General features: G+C 44.0%; 1 protein-coding gene across 2 annotated transcripts in view; it reads left to right on the top strand.

The window, feature by feature from the left end:
* SLC35F3 (solute carrier family 35 member F3) overlaps window positions 1-17,378 on the top strand; it is a 443,055-nt gene that overhangs the window by 420,212 nt on the left and 5,465 nt on the right. For both annotated transcript variants that reach the window (XM_004372808.2, XM_012554519.2), the window contains 4 exons: window positions 6,709-6,928; window positions 13,468-13,593; window positions 16,189-16,381; window positions 17,264-17,353. In XM_004372808.2, coding sequence (XP_004372865.1) covers window positions 6,709-6,928; window positions 13,468-13,593; window positions 16,189-16,381; window positions 17,264-17,353 — 629 coding nt within the window. The remainder of the gene's footprint in view (window positions 1-6,708; window positions 6,929-13,467; window positions 13,594-16,188; window positions 16,382-17,263; window positions 17,354-17,378) is intronic.

Here is a 17,378-nt window from a genome sequence, read left to right as displayed (position 1 = left end):
TGGGGTTGTTAACCATTGTCATAAAACAATATGTGTACTGTTTAATGAGAAACTATTTGTTCTGTAAACCTTCATCTAAAGTACAATAAAAAATAATAAATTAATTTTACCCTTGTTTCCTGAGAAGATAATTCTAAATCTTTGGAGTTTCCTGAGTAATTGTCCACCTGACAATCTCAGGAAGGAAAGAAAGCATGATCTAATTATGCTAAAGTTAGATGAATTGTTCATTTTCTACCTGTTATTTCCTCTCCTTTCCTCCTTTATAAATTCATTGTAACTGGCCTAGGACGAGCCATTTGTTTTTTTAGTAACGGAATTGTCTACCTGAATGCATACAGATGAACTGCTCTGGTAAATCCTGTTGTTGTCGTTAGGTGCCATCAAGTCAGTTCCGACTCATAGTGACCCTGTGTACAACAGAACGAAACACTGCCCAGTCCATTGTTGCAGCCATTGTGTATTTTGAGTGCCTTCCAACCTAGGGGGCTCACCTTCCAGCACTGTATCTGACAGTATTCTGTTGTGATCCATAAGGTTTTCTTTGGCTGAGTTTCAGTAGATCACTAAGTCTTTCTTCCTAATCTGTCTTAGTTTGGAAACGCCACTGAAACCTGTCCACCATGGGTGACCCTGCTGGTATTTGAAATCCTGGTGGCATATCTTCCAAGCATCATAGCAACACATAAGCCATAGTACAACAAACTGTTGAACGGGTTGGGGGTAGGGGGACAAGAGGCTTAAACATACTTAAATGGTAAGCAAATGATCCAGAGAAGAGTGTTTATAGAAGAATGAGCACTGACCACAGGTCTGGGAGCCTGGGTTCTAGCCTGGGTTCACCACTAATATCTGTTTGAACTTAAGTGCATTGTTTAATCTCTCTGGGCTACAGCATCCTTATCTGTAAACTGTATATGTTCTTTGTATCTATGGTTTTCAGTGCCCACAAAGCTGTCTCATAGCACCGCAGCAACTTGACCTCTGTACGTTTTTTAATTAATTTTTATTTTTAACAATGCAATACATGTACAGACTTTGGCAAAAGAAAATAGTACTAAAAGAATTATAGTGAAAAAAAAAAAAAAACCCACCAAGTCATGCTCCACACATGCCTACTCTGAACCACTCTCAACTCATGTGGATATTTCCCTTGGTATTTATGCCAATTTACCTAAACTAAATCCTTACCTCAGTGTTTCTTCACTGTAGACATCTATCGATTTCTATCCCACCCCAGCCCAACTTCCCGTGATTCTATCCCTCCAACATAGTGATATCCCACTTTTTGGTCACTAGTGTTTTCACTGTTGTGTTGTTGTTGTTGTTGTTGGGTGCCGTTGAGTCAGTTCTCACTCATAGCTACCCTATGCACAACTGAAGGAAACACTGCCTGGTTGTGTGCCATCCTCACAATCGTTGTTATGCTTGAGCCCATTGTTGCGACCACCATGTCAGGCCATGTCATTGTGGGTCTTCCTCTTTTTCAGTGACTCTCTGCTTGACCAAGCACGATGTCCTTCTCCAGGGATGATCCCTCCTGATAACATGGCCAAAGTATGTGAGATGAAGTCTCGCCATCCTTGCTTCTAAGGAGCATTGTGGCTGTACTTCTTCCAAGACAGATTTGTTCATTCTTCTGGCAGTCCATGATATTATTCAATATTCTTCACCAACACCATAATTCAAAGGCATCAATTCTTTTGTCTTGCTTATTCATTGCCCAGCTTTTGCATACATACGAGGATTGAAAACACCATGGCTTGGGTCAGGCGCACCTTAGTCTTCAAGGTGATATCTTTGCTTTTTAACACTTTAAAGAGTTCTCTTATAGCACCTTTGCCCAATGCAATGTACCATTTGATTTCTTGACTGCTGCTTCCATGGGTGTTGATTGTGGCTCCAAGTAAAATGAACTTCAGTTTTTTCTCCATTTATCATGGTGTTGCTTATTGGTTGGTCCAGTTGTGAGGGTTTTTGTTTTCTTTATGTTGAGGTGTGATCCATACTGAAGACTGTGGTCTTTGATCTTCATCAGTAAGTGCTTCAAGTCCTCTTCACTTTCAGCAAGCAAGATTGTGTCATCTGCATAAGGCAGGTTGTTAATGTCTTCCTCCAACCCTGATGCCCCGTTTTTCTTCATACAGTCCAGCTTCTTGGATTATTTGCTCAACATACAGATTGAATAAGTATGGTGAAAGGATACAACTCTGATGCACACCTTTCCTGACTTTAAACCATACAGTATCCCCTTGTTCTGTTCCAATGACTGCCTCTTGGTCTATGTACAGGTTCCTCATGAGCACAATTAAGTGTTTCAGAATTCCCATTCTTCACAACGTTGTCCATAATAATTATCCACTATTATAAGAATGCATTATAAGCATGTTCACTGCTAAGCCAAATGGTACCTAGGACTTTGCCTCCTTTTGTGATCAATTCCTCATTTTTCCTGGCCTCAATATGTGTCTCTTTTGTCTCCTTTATCTTGATTTCTATTTAATGATTGCTAAGTTTTTCAAAAGGGGAACCTGAAATGTTCCACCATCTTGTTAACCTATCAGTATTTTCCCTATGCTGTCACAAGGCTACATTGAGGCTTCCCTTCGAGTGCTTTTTCTCCCTCCCTAGTCTGTTGAAGAGCGTCATCCTGGGATTGCCTTTCACTGCTTGCCTGTGTTGGGTCCCCTGTTTCTGAGGCCACATCCTCCTCTCCTTGACTTACTTTCTGGTTTTTGTACAGCCATCTTCCAGTTGCTTGCTAAGAAGGATATGTGAGATACAACATTTTTTAGTACCACGTGACTGAAAATATCTTTATTGTACCCTCACATTTGACTGATGGCTGGTTATAGAGTTCTGGTTTGAAAATAATTTTCCTTCAAAAATTTTAAGGCATTGTGCCATTATTATCTAGCTTCTATTTTTATTGTTGAGAATTCTGATGCTGTTATGATTTTCTATCCTTATTTTGTCTTATTTCTCTGCGGGCGCTTTTAGATCTTATCTTTATCCCTTTATTTCACAATTGTGTGTCTTTTGTTTCTTTATTTATTCATTCATTCTTGCTTGGTACTTGGTAGGCCTTTTCACTGTGAAGACTATATGCTTCAGTTCTAAGAAATATTCTTAAATTATTTCTTTCATAATTTCCTCCATTTCATTTTGTCTGTTTTCTCTTTCTGGAGCTTCTTTTAGTTTGTTGGTGGACTTTCTGATTTGATCTTCTACTTTTATCTTTCTTTTTTTCCTTTACTTTCTCCTATTTTATGGGCAACTATCTTGACTTTATATTCCAACTCTTCTATTAATTTTTAAAAATAATTTGGCTATTTTAATTTCCAAGCTTATTTCCTTTTGATAGAAATTTATTGTTTCACGGATACAGTTTTTTTTCTCTTATCGCTCCAATAATATTCTCTCTCCTTTCACCTGTATAAGTCCCACCTGTCCTTCAAGGTTCAGCTCAAAATAAACATCTTATGAGGCTTTCCTCAATCAGCCCAACTCTCTCCACTGGAAAGGAATTCTACAACATTATTATATCCAACACCATCTAATAGGTGGTTTTATTTAGTCTTGTATTGCTTCCTATGGAGGGATAGACTTACCTCCCCGGTTGTATTATCATCTTCTCAAGAGCAGAGACTATTTACATTTTCTGTATGAGCCATGATAGCTTGCCTAGAATTGTTAAGTATAGCAAATGTTAAACAAGTATTTGTTGATTTAGACAAATTATCCTAATCCTACCAAGACAGGCTATCCCAGCCATAATTCTTTAAATAATACCAAGAACATAGGTATTTGTCAAGTAATATGAGTGTAGAACTTACAGATTTTTACAATTTTTCCTATCTTTTACAGTGTTTCACACTAATTCAGTAGCAAGTTTTAGTAACTTGCTTTTATTGAGTCTTTCCTGAAGTTCTCAACTTATTTCATAGAAACAACAATTTTCTTTTCTAACTCATATTTCATTGGTTTGTGAAATATTTAATTGAATTTTGGGATTGAAATAACCAAGAACACAAGAAGGATTAGAAACAAACACATCTGAATGTTGATCCACCTATGACTCATTGGTAGAAACCTAAGGACTTGGTCATGCTGGAGCGGAATCTGGAGCCTTGGGCATTTCACCTGCCAAGGGCATCTGTAGGTAGATTTTACAGAGGGACTAAAGAGCAGTAGTGTATCAAGTCAGTTAATGGAAGTTAGTCAGGAGAGCATCTCGGTACTCTATTCTTTGTTTACCAAGAAGAGGTCTCCAGCAGAAATAAATTTGTGCTAGACATCTCCCTTGGCTCCCCTTACAATCAAGGACATACATGGGCAAGCCAGATGACACGGGTTAGTGCACAGTCCTTGGTCTCAAAACAGCACAGAGCTCACTGTCCCATGAGCTCAGTCAGTTTGGTGTCCTTAGAACGTGAGCTGTAATCCCCTGATCATGAGTCCACAAATGGCCAACAGAGCTCTACCAGGCACAAAAGTCTTGCGTGTTCCTTCTCCAGGATGGCATCGCCACCCTCTCCACACTTCCAGTCAGCAGCTTAGGCTGTCAATATCCAGCCAAGTCGCTGCCCACCCGCTTCTTCACCACTGCCACAACCTTCAGACTTTGGAGAAGTCAAACATAGATTCTCATAGTGGACACAAGCTGTCCAGTTGTCTATGGATGGTTCCTGGCACAGCATGAATAATTCTTGTTTAAAATTGTGAGTCAGAAAAGAGCCCAGGTGGCACAAGCGATTGGCTGCTGACCCGAAGGTTGGCAGTTCAAATCCCCCCAGTGTCTGCACAGAAGAAAGGCCTGGCAATTTGCTTCCTTAAGATTACAGCCAAGAAAACCTTTTGAGTTTTGTTCTGTAACACATGGGGTCACCATGAGCCAGGGGCTGACTCAACAGCAGCTACTGGCATCACCCAGGACTCTGGCATCACTTTACAGCCATAATCACACTTGTGAAGGAAGCGATCCCTGGTCACTGTCCTTGGGGAAAAGAAGACTGTTCTGTGACTAGGGTCCTGGAAAACTCCCATAGAAAATGCAGCTCAAATGCTGTATGAAAGTTACACAGCAAATGGAAAAATCAACATGTCATTTAGAATTTTCATCATCCCACAAATGAGCGCTGAATCTATATAAAGCCCAAATGAAATCAATCCAGTTCAGTTAGTTTCACTTTAAATTCAGTAATTTGCATGTTGTGCCCTGGTCTGTTTAGAAACAACATACCCGTTGCCATCAAGTCGATTCCGACTCATAGTGACTCTATAGGACAGACTAGAACTGCCTCATAGGGTTTCCAAGGAGCGGCTGGTGGATTTGAACTGTTGACCTTTTGGTTAGCAGCCTGAGCTCTTAACCACTGTGCAACTAGGGCTCCTAGAAACAACATAGGACTCTTAAACCAATGAAAGGTGACTAAACTTTACCATAGTTTATGAAACTGTAAGTATGCTTCTCCACTACCAGTCTCCCAGGCTTTCAGACATTTCTGAGATGAGTTTTCTGTTTCCTTTATAGATATCACATAGTTGAGTAATGAACATAGGCAGATGTCATTTGGGATTGATAGCAAGAACAAACTATAAAATAAAATTCACACCAAATCCCCTTTATCTCTTGTTTTTAATTTTCCTCCTTTATTGATGCATTTTATTATTAAGTGACACAGGCTGCAGCTATTCCCCACCCTTAGTGTATTGGCTTATTCTAATGACATCTTGTGTTTTGCTTTTGTGGCAGTTCAGTTAGTCTATTTATCAACTACTTCCTGGGCTGGCTGCCCTCACTCCCTGCTGTACGTCAGTGTTCCCGGTCCTGGGAGCCTGGACAGTGGGCTCTGCAGGAGCAATGCTTCCTCACGTGTCCATCCCTTGCCTGGGCTCAAACCCAAACCAACTATCTTCACTTGCCTCCAATAGTCCAGTCAACGGGCAGCTTCCTGTAGACCAAGTCTTCTCCCACAGGGCTCTCGCCATGCTCACTATCTTCTGCATGTGGAGGATTGACCTTATTCTTTGTTAAATATTTTTTTCAAATATCAATGATTCATTCCCTACAATCTAACCACAGGGCTCGCGTCATTGAAAACACTTTCTTCTACCAGTATTTCCTGAACTACCTAGATTTACTTATTCCTCCTGTATTGCTCTCTTAGATGAGGTAGAGACTTGGATTTCCACATGGTGGAAAAATGTACTTTAAAAATGGCCTCATGGATAAGATGTGTAGATATGCCTCAGTTAACACTATTTGTATCATGACCAAAATGTATTAGATATGCCTAAAAAATGACTGCCCCTGCCTGGTCACAAAGACAACCCTTGTTTGGGGCAAGAAGTAAAAAATACATTTCAATGAGTTCTCCTCAAGTATCCTCCCAAAAAACCTCAGTCAATCATGATGGAATTGGATGTTCAGATCAAATAATCCCAACATTACCTTCTGTGTAGAATCATCCATTCCAAATTTAACATGAACAAGAGGAATAATCTATGACACTGGTCACAGTGTGACATTTCCTCCAATGAACTAAAGAACTTTAATAAAAGATGTTTATAAAAATTAATAATAAAATTTTTAAAAGCCTGCCCCTTCTTATATTTGCTTTAAAAGAACGGAATATTGGAAAAAAAAAAAAAATGGTCTGTGTCAGCCGAGAATGTAATAACACTGCCTCTCTCTCCTTGTTTTAGGGAATGCTGTCGGTTTTTTGGAGACAATGGCTTGACTTTGAAGGTGTTTTTTACCAAGGCAGCACCCTTTGGTGTTCTTTGGACACTCACAAACTACCTGTACTTACATGCAATAAAGAAAATAAACACTACGGATGTCTCCGTGTTGTTCTGCTGCAACAAAGCTTTTGTGTTCTTGCTCTCATGGATCGTGCTCAGGGACAGGTTCATGGGAGTGAGGGTAAGTTCCTTATTCTCTGTCTTCCTCCCTCACTCAGTCATGTCAACCAACACCTGCCCATTGGCTTGCTTAGCTCCATGTGCTGGGCCATAAGCATAAGCTACTGACGACTTTCCTTCTGATTTGCAGCAGAAAAAGAGCCTAGTTCTTGGTGTGCTTTGCAAACCTTCTTGCTTGCAAACCATCTTAGACAAGCCTTCATTGAAGCACCTCTCATTTCAAGCATTTCTATCGGCCTTCCCAAAAGCATGCAGTCGGGCACCCAGCCCCAGGAATGAGTGATCAGCAACTTTTGTGTGCTCGCTCCCTCTTTCAGAGCAGCTTCCAGTCTCCAGTGTGGGGTATGACTGTGACTTCATCCCAAGCTCCCTGCTAACCCTGGCCGCCTGCATCTGCCAGTCTCCAATCCCAATGTGGGGAGAGGGGGCAGCTCCCTGCAGCCGAGAGCCTTCTGCATCCACGTGCATTCAGTCTTGGTAGTGCTTTATCTGGACTGTGTGTGCGAACCCCAAGTGGGCCAGACACATTTGCACGAAATTCAAACTGTGGAGGGACAAGTCTACTTCCCTCAGACCTCAGATAAAAGAGAGAGAGATTATACCCCTTAAACGACCTCTTATTGTTGCAACAAATTACATTAAAAACTAGTCAGACATAGCTAGTTCAATTTCATAACAGTTGTATGGAATAGGATAAATGAAATATGACCTATCTGCTGGAATAGAGAGGGGCCCACCCGGAACAGGAGGAGCTGGTGACATTTAGCGTTCTCGGAATCACAGTGGCTTTTGCATGGCTCCCTCTAGTGGCCAGGTGCCGCTATTGCCCCTTCATCACCTTGCCACCAAACAAGGAGCCAAAGAGGATTCTGCCTTGCCGTTAGTTCTTTTGTTTTGTAGACAGCTGCATCACTTGCTCTGTGCTGCACCCTCTGACCACACAGGCCGTCTAGGGAAATAAGAGCCCTTCGGTGGCAGTCCCATTAGACCAAGCCATCCTGGCAACGAGCAAGGGACAAACTGCAGGCCCTGTGCTTCTGTCCTTCTACATTGTCCTGAGAACAATGACATCATCCTAATTGTGGATTCATGCCCACCTAGTTACTCTAACAGCAGTGAGGCAATGAGTCAACAGCTGAGCAGTATTTTTAACTAGCAGTAAGGGGCAAATTTGTTTTGAGGCTGAGTGTTAATTTTGGAATAAAAACTCACTCACTGTGCTACTACCCAGAAATTCCTTCAGCAAATAAATGATCTAATACATCTTGGCAAGAAACACAGGTACTCCCAGCAGTGGTCCACCCAGAAGCCCGCCTGACTTAACATGAAGGCGCAGAGGTCCTAGGGTCTGTTGCCACCAATGCACGCCATTCAGGGCAATTTTGGTGCAAAGAGCCAAGAGAATTCATGGAACTTTTTGGTATGATTCAGATACTGAACCCACTGTCCCGAGCAAATTCCAAATGAGACCCTGTTACTGTGAAGAGAAGCTTCAGAGTTAATTCTGCAGCTAAGCAGACGAAAGTAGAAATTTGTTGAGGTTAAGAGAAGGAGATGTGGAAACCTTGAACTACTCCTAGACTCATAGAGAGCAGTATGGCACTTCCAGATCATTTCTTTGTTGCTATAAATGGACAAGAGAGGTTTTTTTTTTAATCCCCGCATCCTTGGACTGTGATAAACTCTAGCCGTGCTGGTCACAAGTCCAGTTTGGTCTGTGTTGACCACTGCATACCGAACAGAACTTTGTGTTGAAAGAATTCAGTGTGAGGCCAGCTCTGGAATGAGGGTACAAGGTTGGTGACCACATTGTGTAGCCTATAATTCACCGTGCAGGTTACTGATAACCGTTACTCTTCTGAGAAGTCTGTGGCTGGTGATCTAAGAGCTTCCCATCACAAGAGTTGATGGGTTTCCCCATTCCCATCTTCCAGAGTTCACAGAGGTAGCAAAATCCGTGAGACATCGACAGCTTGCCAGAGTGACAAAAGGTTTCCCCTTGATAAACAGATGGAAATTGAGGTCCGAGATAATAGATAACGGGTGCATGGGGTCTCTCAGGCTTCTCTCAAAACTGCTGGGTTAGCCAGCACCTTCCCCTGAGTAATTTCCAAAGATTGAAGGGAAGTCATACTTCCCCATCCTGGAGGTCTGAGCGTGCAAGCTTGGGAACAGTACAGATATCAGGATCATGGCAGAGCCTAAGCACTATGTCTGTGTGACAGATTCCATAGCATACTTGAGTTACTGAGACAGTTCCTTAAAGTACAAGGGCTGGGGATCCTGGGGAATATCATCAGGCCCAGGTGGTGTCAGACAGATCCAGAAAGAAGCAAATGTATCTTAAATTGCTTGGGCGAGCCCAGCCTGTGGCATCAGAAGGTGAGAAACTACAGGGTGTCTATTTGAAAGGAGGCTAGGACGGGTTTATTTTGCCTTTGCCTTTGCTTCTGTGTGCTTTCCCTGTTTGTCCTGGCTTCCCAGGCCCCGGGATTTGAGTGTAGCGGGTAGATGCTCTACTCTAGGGTCATGGTGTCCAGGGTTTGCATCTTGGCTCCACTTTCATAGGCTGTTGGACTTCCAGCAGATTACTTAATGTCTCCAAGTCTCCGTTGCCTCATCTTTAAAATGAGCAAAATACTAGTACCCACCTCACAGAACTGTTGTGAGAATTAAATAAGACGATGCATGCCTGAAACATAGCATTCAATAAATACTACCTCGTCTCTGTATTACTATTACTCTTTCTCAATAGAGGAGTTGATGGGTCAGTCCCAGTTCTTTTGTTGACAGTGCTGGAGGCTGATAAACATTGGAGAGACAGTTTCAAGTAGTACAAGTATTGATGGAATGAGGGCACCCTAGCCCTGCCCCCTAGAGATGACCTCACCAGCTGTGGGCAAAAAGGATTGACTGGGTGAAACTACCCCCAACCTACATCTCAGGGGAAGTGGAGGATGGGATTCTCTGGTGGGACAGTAGCCGTTCCTTCCCATCCATCCCCGTTAGGACTGTCCCAACAGGGTTTGTAGGAACAGGAATGTAGCTAAGAGATCACCCAGGTGGGCCTTGGAGCCCCCAACAGCACTTTCCTCAGGGAACAGGTACTTTTTCCACAATCCGTTTCCATCTTAACATCCAGCTGATGTTCTTACAAGGACAGCGTTTTAAGTGTTGTAGAGGGGCAGAACTCCAGTTTTCAGCTTCTGAATCCCTGTTATCTGGGAGGCTGTGTCCCCCAAATCTGAGCACAGCATAGTGGGGTGCACGAAGTCAGGGGGTGCTCACAGCCTGGGCCCTGCCCCACTTCTCTGGAATCAGAGGGTGCACAGATAATCTCTACATTGCCTCCAAACTCTGAGTCAGTTGGCACAGTTCAGGAGTTGGGAGGGAAAGGGTTGGGAGGAAGTACATTTAAACATTAGTCTGTTCTTCCCCTTTACCAAATTGCTCAAAACTGTAGATGGGGCTCTCCTTGGCAGAGGACAAGCAACCACCACCTTCTCAGCACAAGTAGGGAGCAGCCCGACTCTGAGAGTGATGAGGCTGAATTAAGTGGTGTGCCTAGCCCTCCGAAGTTCTTTCTTGATTTCCTAATTTTTTGTTTCAGGGTGTACTTTCACTCTTCCCTTCCTATCTATTAGGGGGTAGTGTCATCACAGGGGATGAGTGGCGTGTCTGAGAGCCCTGGAGCCAGGCAGGACGTGACAGTGGCGCACGACGCTAGATGAGGTGCCAGGGAGAGATTCCACAGCAGCACTCTGGGCTCTGCTTCCCCATGCTGGGTTCTGCCTTGTCTCCAGACAGTGTTCTCCCAGAGGAAGTAGAGAGGGCAGTGCCCACCCACCTGGGTCTCAGGGCTGTTGTTTCCCAGAAGTCCGGATCCCCAGTCTGAAACCTTGTTGTGCAGCAGTTTAGTGGGGTACATTGAGAGTGGGGGTAGAAAGGGTGAGGAAGGAGAAACGGTCCGAGATCAGGAACGGTCCCGCGTCTTTATTCACACTCAGAAGAGAAATCCCCCAGGGACACCCGCCATATAAGGTGGTGTAGGGGCAGGGGCTAAACAGGCAGGAAATAGCCAGGGAAATATTGTCAAGCTAAAACAGACAAACCAAGGTATATTATGGTGTGAAATGTAAAATATGCACATATTTTTTAAAGGTAGAACTAGAATCTCCAAAGGAATTTTGAGCTTGAGGAAGGACTTTGGGGCTATGTCCCCAACCCTCAGGGTAGGATTCAACCCTGCTCTGCTATCAGGAACATTCCCCAGGGAAAGATGGGGCCCATGGGCTGAAGAATGTGCAGGGGTGAGGCAGGAGGGCCAGCTGAGCCAGCAGTGTTGGGGTCGGGTCCCAGGCACAGTCTCCCCACAACCCAGTTGGGATGACTCTGTGACTTGTGACTGGGACTCCCTAAGAGGAGAAGACCCAACAGTGTGGACGAGGGAGTTGGTGTTTCATGGTGCCTCCTCCTCAGAATAAACTCATGGGGCCCGGGCTCCTCAAATTTCTATTTCCTGGGCTGGCCAAAAGGCTGGTGGTCATCCAAGCTCTTTCTGCTCTTACACCTTCCAGCCACTTCCCCCAGCTCTTCTGCAACACAGCTGAAGCTGAAGCTTTTAACTGTTGAATATTTTATCAATAGCGAAGAGAGAGGAAGAGGTTGGAAATCTGCCTTGTTGGTCTTCAGAAAAATAGCCCCTTGCTCTGCTTGCTTTTGTCACAGTTCAGCCCTAGGTTTGGAAACACTCAAATGGAGATATCAATTCACCTGAGATTTAGCCCTTTTGTTCCCGCCTCTCTTCCTCCCTTTTATAATCATTTTTCTTGCTATTTTCTTGCTCTGATGCCTCCCCAGGCTGAGCTGTTCCCAAGCAGGATCTTTACATCACGTTTGTCCTCTTCACCAGACCCCCCCTCTTTCCCTTCCCACTTTTTCACTTCCCACTTCCTTATTCTTTTGGGAAAAAAAAATTCACTTATTGTCCTGTTTCTGTGTTACCTCAGTTACTTTCTCTCAATGAGCAGTTGTACACAGTACACACAGCATTGGAACATGTAATGTACGTACAAATGTCACTGCTGAATGAAAGGGAATCACTAAACCAGAAAGAACAAGTGGACAACTTGGGCTGGGCACGCTCTAGAGAAAACAACCACTCGCTCTCTGAAGGGCCTCCGCGATACGGGTGGCTCTACCATTACATGAAAATATTGCAAGAGAGAAGTACATAACTCAGACATACTGTGTGAGGTTCAATCACATTATCATTACTAACCTAAAACGTTTGAGTGTAAACCACTAAGGAAGCCTCAATTCAAGTGTAAGAGTGTAGCTGACAATAGCTTATTGTGAGAATCATACTTTCCTGTTTATATGTATAAGCACTAACTTTGCCATCAACAGACCTGAAATGTGTGTCCCTGCTCTGCCACATACAGGCTGCATGGCCTTGGACAAGTTACTTACCTACTCTGAGCCTAAATTTTCACATGTATAAATTGAGATGAATGATAATTACCTATGTGGAGGATAAAATGAAAAAATACGTAGAAAACATGTAAGCAGCAACTGCTCAGGAAATGTTAGCTGTTCAATACTGTTATAGATAGCTGAAGTTAATTTTAAATGATCTGCAAGAGGGAGAAAAAAAACTTAGGAAATCCAAGAGTTGAAACTTACATTGCACACATATGGTTGGCCCTCCCCATGTTCTGACAACACCCCCTCCCCACTTCCCACCCCAAGTGCCATTTATATAGCTCCCTGACTACCCACTGGTTGGTTCTTATATTTATTTTCTGTGCTAATGCATTTTCTTGTTTGAGGAACGTTATCCAAGGTAGTTTATGTTCTGGTTACTCCAGCAGTTTTACTTAGCTCAACAGGAGTGTGTGTATCTCCATGGAGCCTCCTTCTATCAAAGAAATCCGAGTCTGGACAGTAGTGAATTGGTGGATGCAAGGGGAGGACTCTGCAGCAGCTGGAAAAGGAGCTGTGGCTCCTTTGCACAGTTAGGACATTATCTGTAGCTCTGATTAGCAGGTGTCATTCTGTTAGACTCCACTGCTGTCCTCGTTGTGCCTTCCCTATTAGGATATGAAATACCTAAAAAAGATTATAGGAGGTACTTTCAGAAGCTTGGGAAAGAACTAAGAGGTGACTTCCAGGTGTTGGTTTTATCTACCAGGTCTTGTCATAGCTGAGTCATCTGTTGTTGGAATGATGGCCACCTCCTCGAGTTTCCAAGACTTACAATGACTGGTCACAGGTACTCTATGATGGCAAGCCACGCCTCCACTAATGGCTGTCAACTGTTTCATGCTCTTTGATCATGCCAAAGATCACCCCTCTAAGCAGCAACAAAATTTTAGACAGGGCCAGACTCTGCCCATTGTTCTCCAAAGAACTGGAAAAGAGGCACCACTTTCCCCTGAGAATATTGAACTCCTGTGAACATTTCTAACTCATTGGCCCTGGCATGGCCATCTGATTCCCCACTGCCATCCTGACCGCCATTTTCTTCCTTCCACCCAGATTGTGGCCGCCATCCTCGCCATTGCTGGGATTGTGATGATGACCTACGCAGACGGCTTCCACAGCCACTCTGTGATTGGCATAGCACTGGTGGTGGGGTCAGCATCCATGTCTGCCCTCTATAAGGTGAGCACACCGGGAGTAGGCTCTCAGCTGGGCCTGGCCACCCTTGGCAAGAACAGCAGGTCCCAGTGTGGCTGGTCCGGAACTTTTGGGGAGCCTTTGATGGGGCCTGTGAGCAGTTGTTTTCAGCGTGCACAAGGCAAGTGGAGACTTCTGCCAAGGGCAGTGCCGAGGCGCACCGCTGCTCTTGGCATAGGCTCTCAGGACTGTTCCATCAGTGGCCATATGTTTGCAGCATATAGGATAAGCGAGTGGAATGCACGATTAGCAGAAGCACATTAGTGACTAAATTGTTTGGCGGGGACTTTGGAGAAAGATCGGGGGCCCTAATGGCTGGTTCAGCATTTGGTCAGATATCCCACAAGACTGGGCATGAAGACATGCATATCTGGTGCAGCTTTGTCATTTAAATCTTTTATTGCACAGTATTTGGGGCCACCAGTATTCAGCACGGAAACCCTGATGGTGTAGTGGTTAAGTGCTACAGCTGCTAACCGACAGGTCAGCAGTTTGAACCCACCACGTGCTCCTTGGAAACCCTATGGGGCAGTTCTACTCTGTCCTATAGGGTTGCTCTGAGTCAGAATTGACTCGACAGCAATAGGTAGTATTCAGCACAAATCCATATGCATGTCAAGCACTGTTTGTAGACGGGGTAAATAAAAGCATAACTACTGTAATATGGGGATTATAAAACATTCTTCATGAAAAAGTTGGAAAGCGTTTTCCAGCTGCAGGTCTAGGTGAAACAAATTTTTATTCCCACATGCTGGTTGCTCCCTCTCTTCGCTCCCCTATTCGAGCATGCTCCCTGGCAGCGCGCTGCCGTCCTCTCCCCCTCCCCTCTCTCCGTTGCCTCTTCTTCTTACATCCATAGTAGAGAATGTAAATATTTCTGGTCTCTAAATCTGAGTTGGAGTCCCTGGGTGGTACAAACAGGAAATGTGTTCAGCTGCTAACCAAAAGGTTTGAAGTTCAAGTCCACCCAGAAGTCCTGGCAATCGACTTCTGAAAAATCAGCCATTGAAAGTACAGTTCTACTCTGACACACATGGGGTTGCCATGAGTCAGTCGACTTGATGGCAACTGGTTTAAATCTGAGTGGGAAAACTGACCTGGAGGATTCAATGACAAATGAGAGTCTAGCTTTGACACTTATCGACCCTTTGTGGATCCAGACAGTAGGGCAGAGAATATTAAGTACTATAGAAAGTTCTAAGAAAATGATTTTTTTCGAGTTTTGTGAGTAACATGTTCTCTGATTCCGGAACATGAAATAACTGTACCTTACCCTTCACCAACTCCCTGTCTCACTGCCAGCAGAGAGACACACATCCTCCTGCTCTGGAACACATCTCCCCGAGGGGATGCTGTGGCCAGCACCATTCTGAGACTCTAAAGTCTCTGTCCAAATACAGAGAATGTTCAAGGGCCACACGGACGCGGCTGTACTCGATTAGCTGTGTGCTGACGAGAAGCAGAGAACATGAAGAAACAATTCGCGATGAACACAACTATTCTGGTTTAGACTTTAGTCTTCTTCTCCTGCACTGCCTGATATTTGTCCAGAAGGGCCAATAGGTGGGAAAGCTATTTAGTTCCCTTTCCTTATTCCCCACACTTTTGGCAGGAAATGCATGAAAGAGTTGTGAAATGAATGAAAAAGGAAGAAGCAGGTAAACTACAAGGGACAGTGATACACTCACATGGACCACTGGTTCCAATCCCATTTGTCCCCCTCCTTCTGGCCTTCCAAGAGCCAGAAATAATGTACAAAGAAGAAGAGGTGCAAGAAATAAACCTTGGGGGTGTCCCACTAAAACCCAGGCCATTCCTGGAATGGGGGTGGTGTGATGGAGCAGAGATGAGCTATGAGTACTATAAACCCTCCACCTTTGATCTATATAAATATCTGTGCACCCAACGCCCTTTTTCTTTGGGGGCAATGATGTTCAAACTGTGTTGCACCAGGTCGGGGATGAACTTTAGGGGTCCCTGAAAGAAATGTGTAATCATGGCAGATATTTCTAATTTATATGGTTTCCTCATCTTCAGGAGTCCCTGGGTGGTGCAAACGGTTAACACGCTCGGCTGCTAACCAAGAGGTTGGAGGTTGGAGTCTATCCAGAGGTGCCTTGGAAGAAAGGCCTGGAGATCTACTTCCGAAAAATCAGCCATTGAAAACCCTGTGGAGCACAGTTCCACTCTGACACAATGAGGTTGCCATGAGTCGGAGTTGACTTGATGGCAACTGGTTTTTGGCCTCATCTTCAGACTCCCTAAAGTTGGGGTATGATGTCATGAATACCACACAGACAAGCATAGTGTGAGAACCCCCGATTCCTGAGTTTGCTCTCTATAAAGCCAGAGACTAGCTCTCCGCAGTGATGTCACTTAGGTTTAAATACATGTACAAATGAGCATAAGTGAAATGCCCTTGCTCCTTCACTGACAGCCTAGTAAGGTAACATTTGCCTGTAATGTGGGTGCTCATCCTGTAGTCCAACCCCAGCTTCAGCAAATACACTCTGCTTAGTTACATAAAGTTGAAGTCTGAGGTAAAACTTCACCTGCCACCTACTCTGTTTTCTCTTGCAGGTGTTGTTCAAGCTTCTCCTTGGCAGTGCTAAATTTGGAGAAGCGGCCTTATTTTTGTCCATTTTGGGTGTGTTTAACATCCTGTTCATCACCTGTATTCCTGTCATTCTCTACTTCACCAAAGTGGAATACTGGAGCTCTTTCGATGACATTCCATGGGGAAACCTTTGTGGATTTTCAGTTCTCTTATTGAGTAAGTAGCAGCCACCATATTGGAATCCCCCGAAAGCCATGACTGACAGAGCAGAATCTGTGTGGCTCAAGGGGAACTTTGGAAAGCTGTGCCCTTGAGGAGAAACCATTTATTTTCATCATTAAGTTCCTGCTGCTTTTCCAGCTCCTTGTGTTATGTTATGCATAGTAAAGCCTTCATAATGACAACACTGGATTCTAATTTCAGAACCAGAGTCACTGGAGTGGTGACAAGGCTCAGAGCCCAGTGTGCTGTGAGTCCCCTACTAAAAAAATTCCTTAGAGCTGCTCAGGAGTTGGTAAATGCTCTTAGAACATTGCCTGATCAATGTCAATATTGTTTATATTATCAGTTACCATTATTATTAATAGTGTCATCATCACCACCATCACTTCTCAATGATGTCAGGCTAGCGCTGGGGAAAAGAGCAACCCAGAAGGGGCCTCAGCCAGTTTCAGTCTAAAAACAAATCCCGAAGCTCTTATTCATACAGTCACTGCTCAGCCATCAGCAGCAACAGAGAAGAGCAAAGTGAGGTGGATGGCTGAGACCCCTTTTCTAGTGCCTTCCTGCTGGCTACCTTTTCCGAACTTCTTTTCCTTTCTTCAAAGCTCAGGGAAGAGAAGAAAGGCTGAGTAGTCAGGGTGTTTGTCCCTAGTCCCCAGGCCCGGGAGCCCTTGGAGGAACTCTAGGTTCACTCTTTGTTACCAGAATTGAAGCAGAGAAGTTGGCAACTGAAATTCACATGACTCTGGCCTCATCAGAGACCCTGGGGTCAGATAACCTAGAGAGGAGGTCAAGTTCAGGGCCCGTCATGAATAACATAAGGAGAATATATTCAGATGCAGAGCAAGTCAACCATCTTTTTATTCTTTATTTCAGCATTCAATATTGTATTAAATTTTGGAATTGCTGTTACATACCCGACTCTGATGTCTCTCGGAATTGTCCTCAGTGTACCTGTGAATGCAGGTAAACTTTCTGTATCTCTTTGTTA

Source organism: Trichechus manatus, unplaced genomic scaffold (assembly GCF_000243295.1).
Source record: "Trichechus manatus latirostris isolate Lorelei unplaced genomic scaffold, TriManLat1.0 scaffold00021, whole genome shotgun sequence".
Classification (NCBI taxonomy): domain Eukaryota; kingdom Metazoa; phylum Chordata; class Mammalia; order Sirenia; family Trichechidae; genus Trichechus; species Trichechus manatus.
Note: the sequence above shows the minus strand (reverse complement) of the source record. Positions and strands in the feature narration are given on the sequence as shown.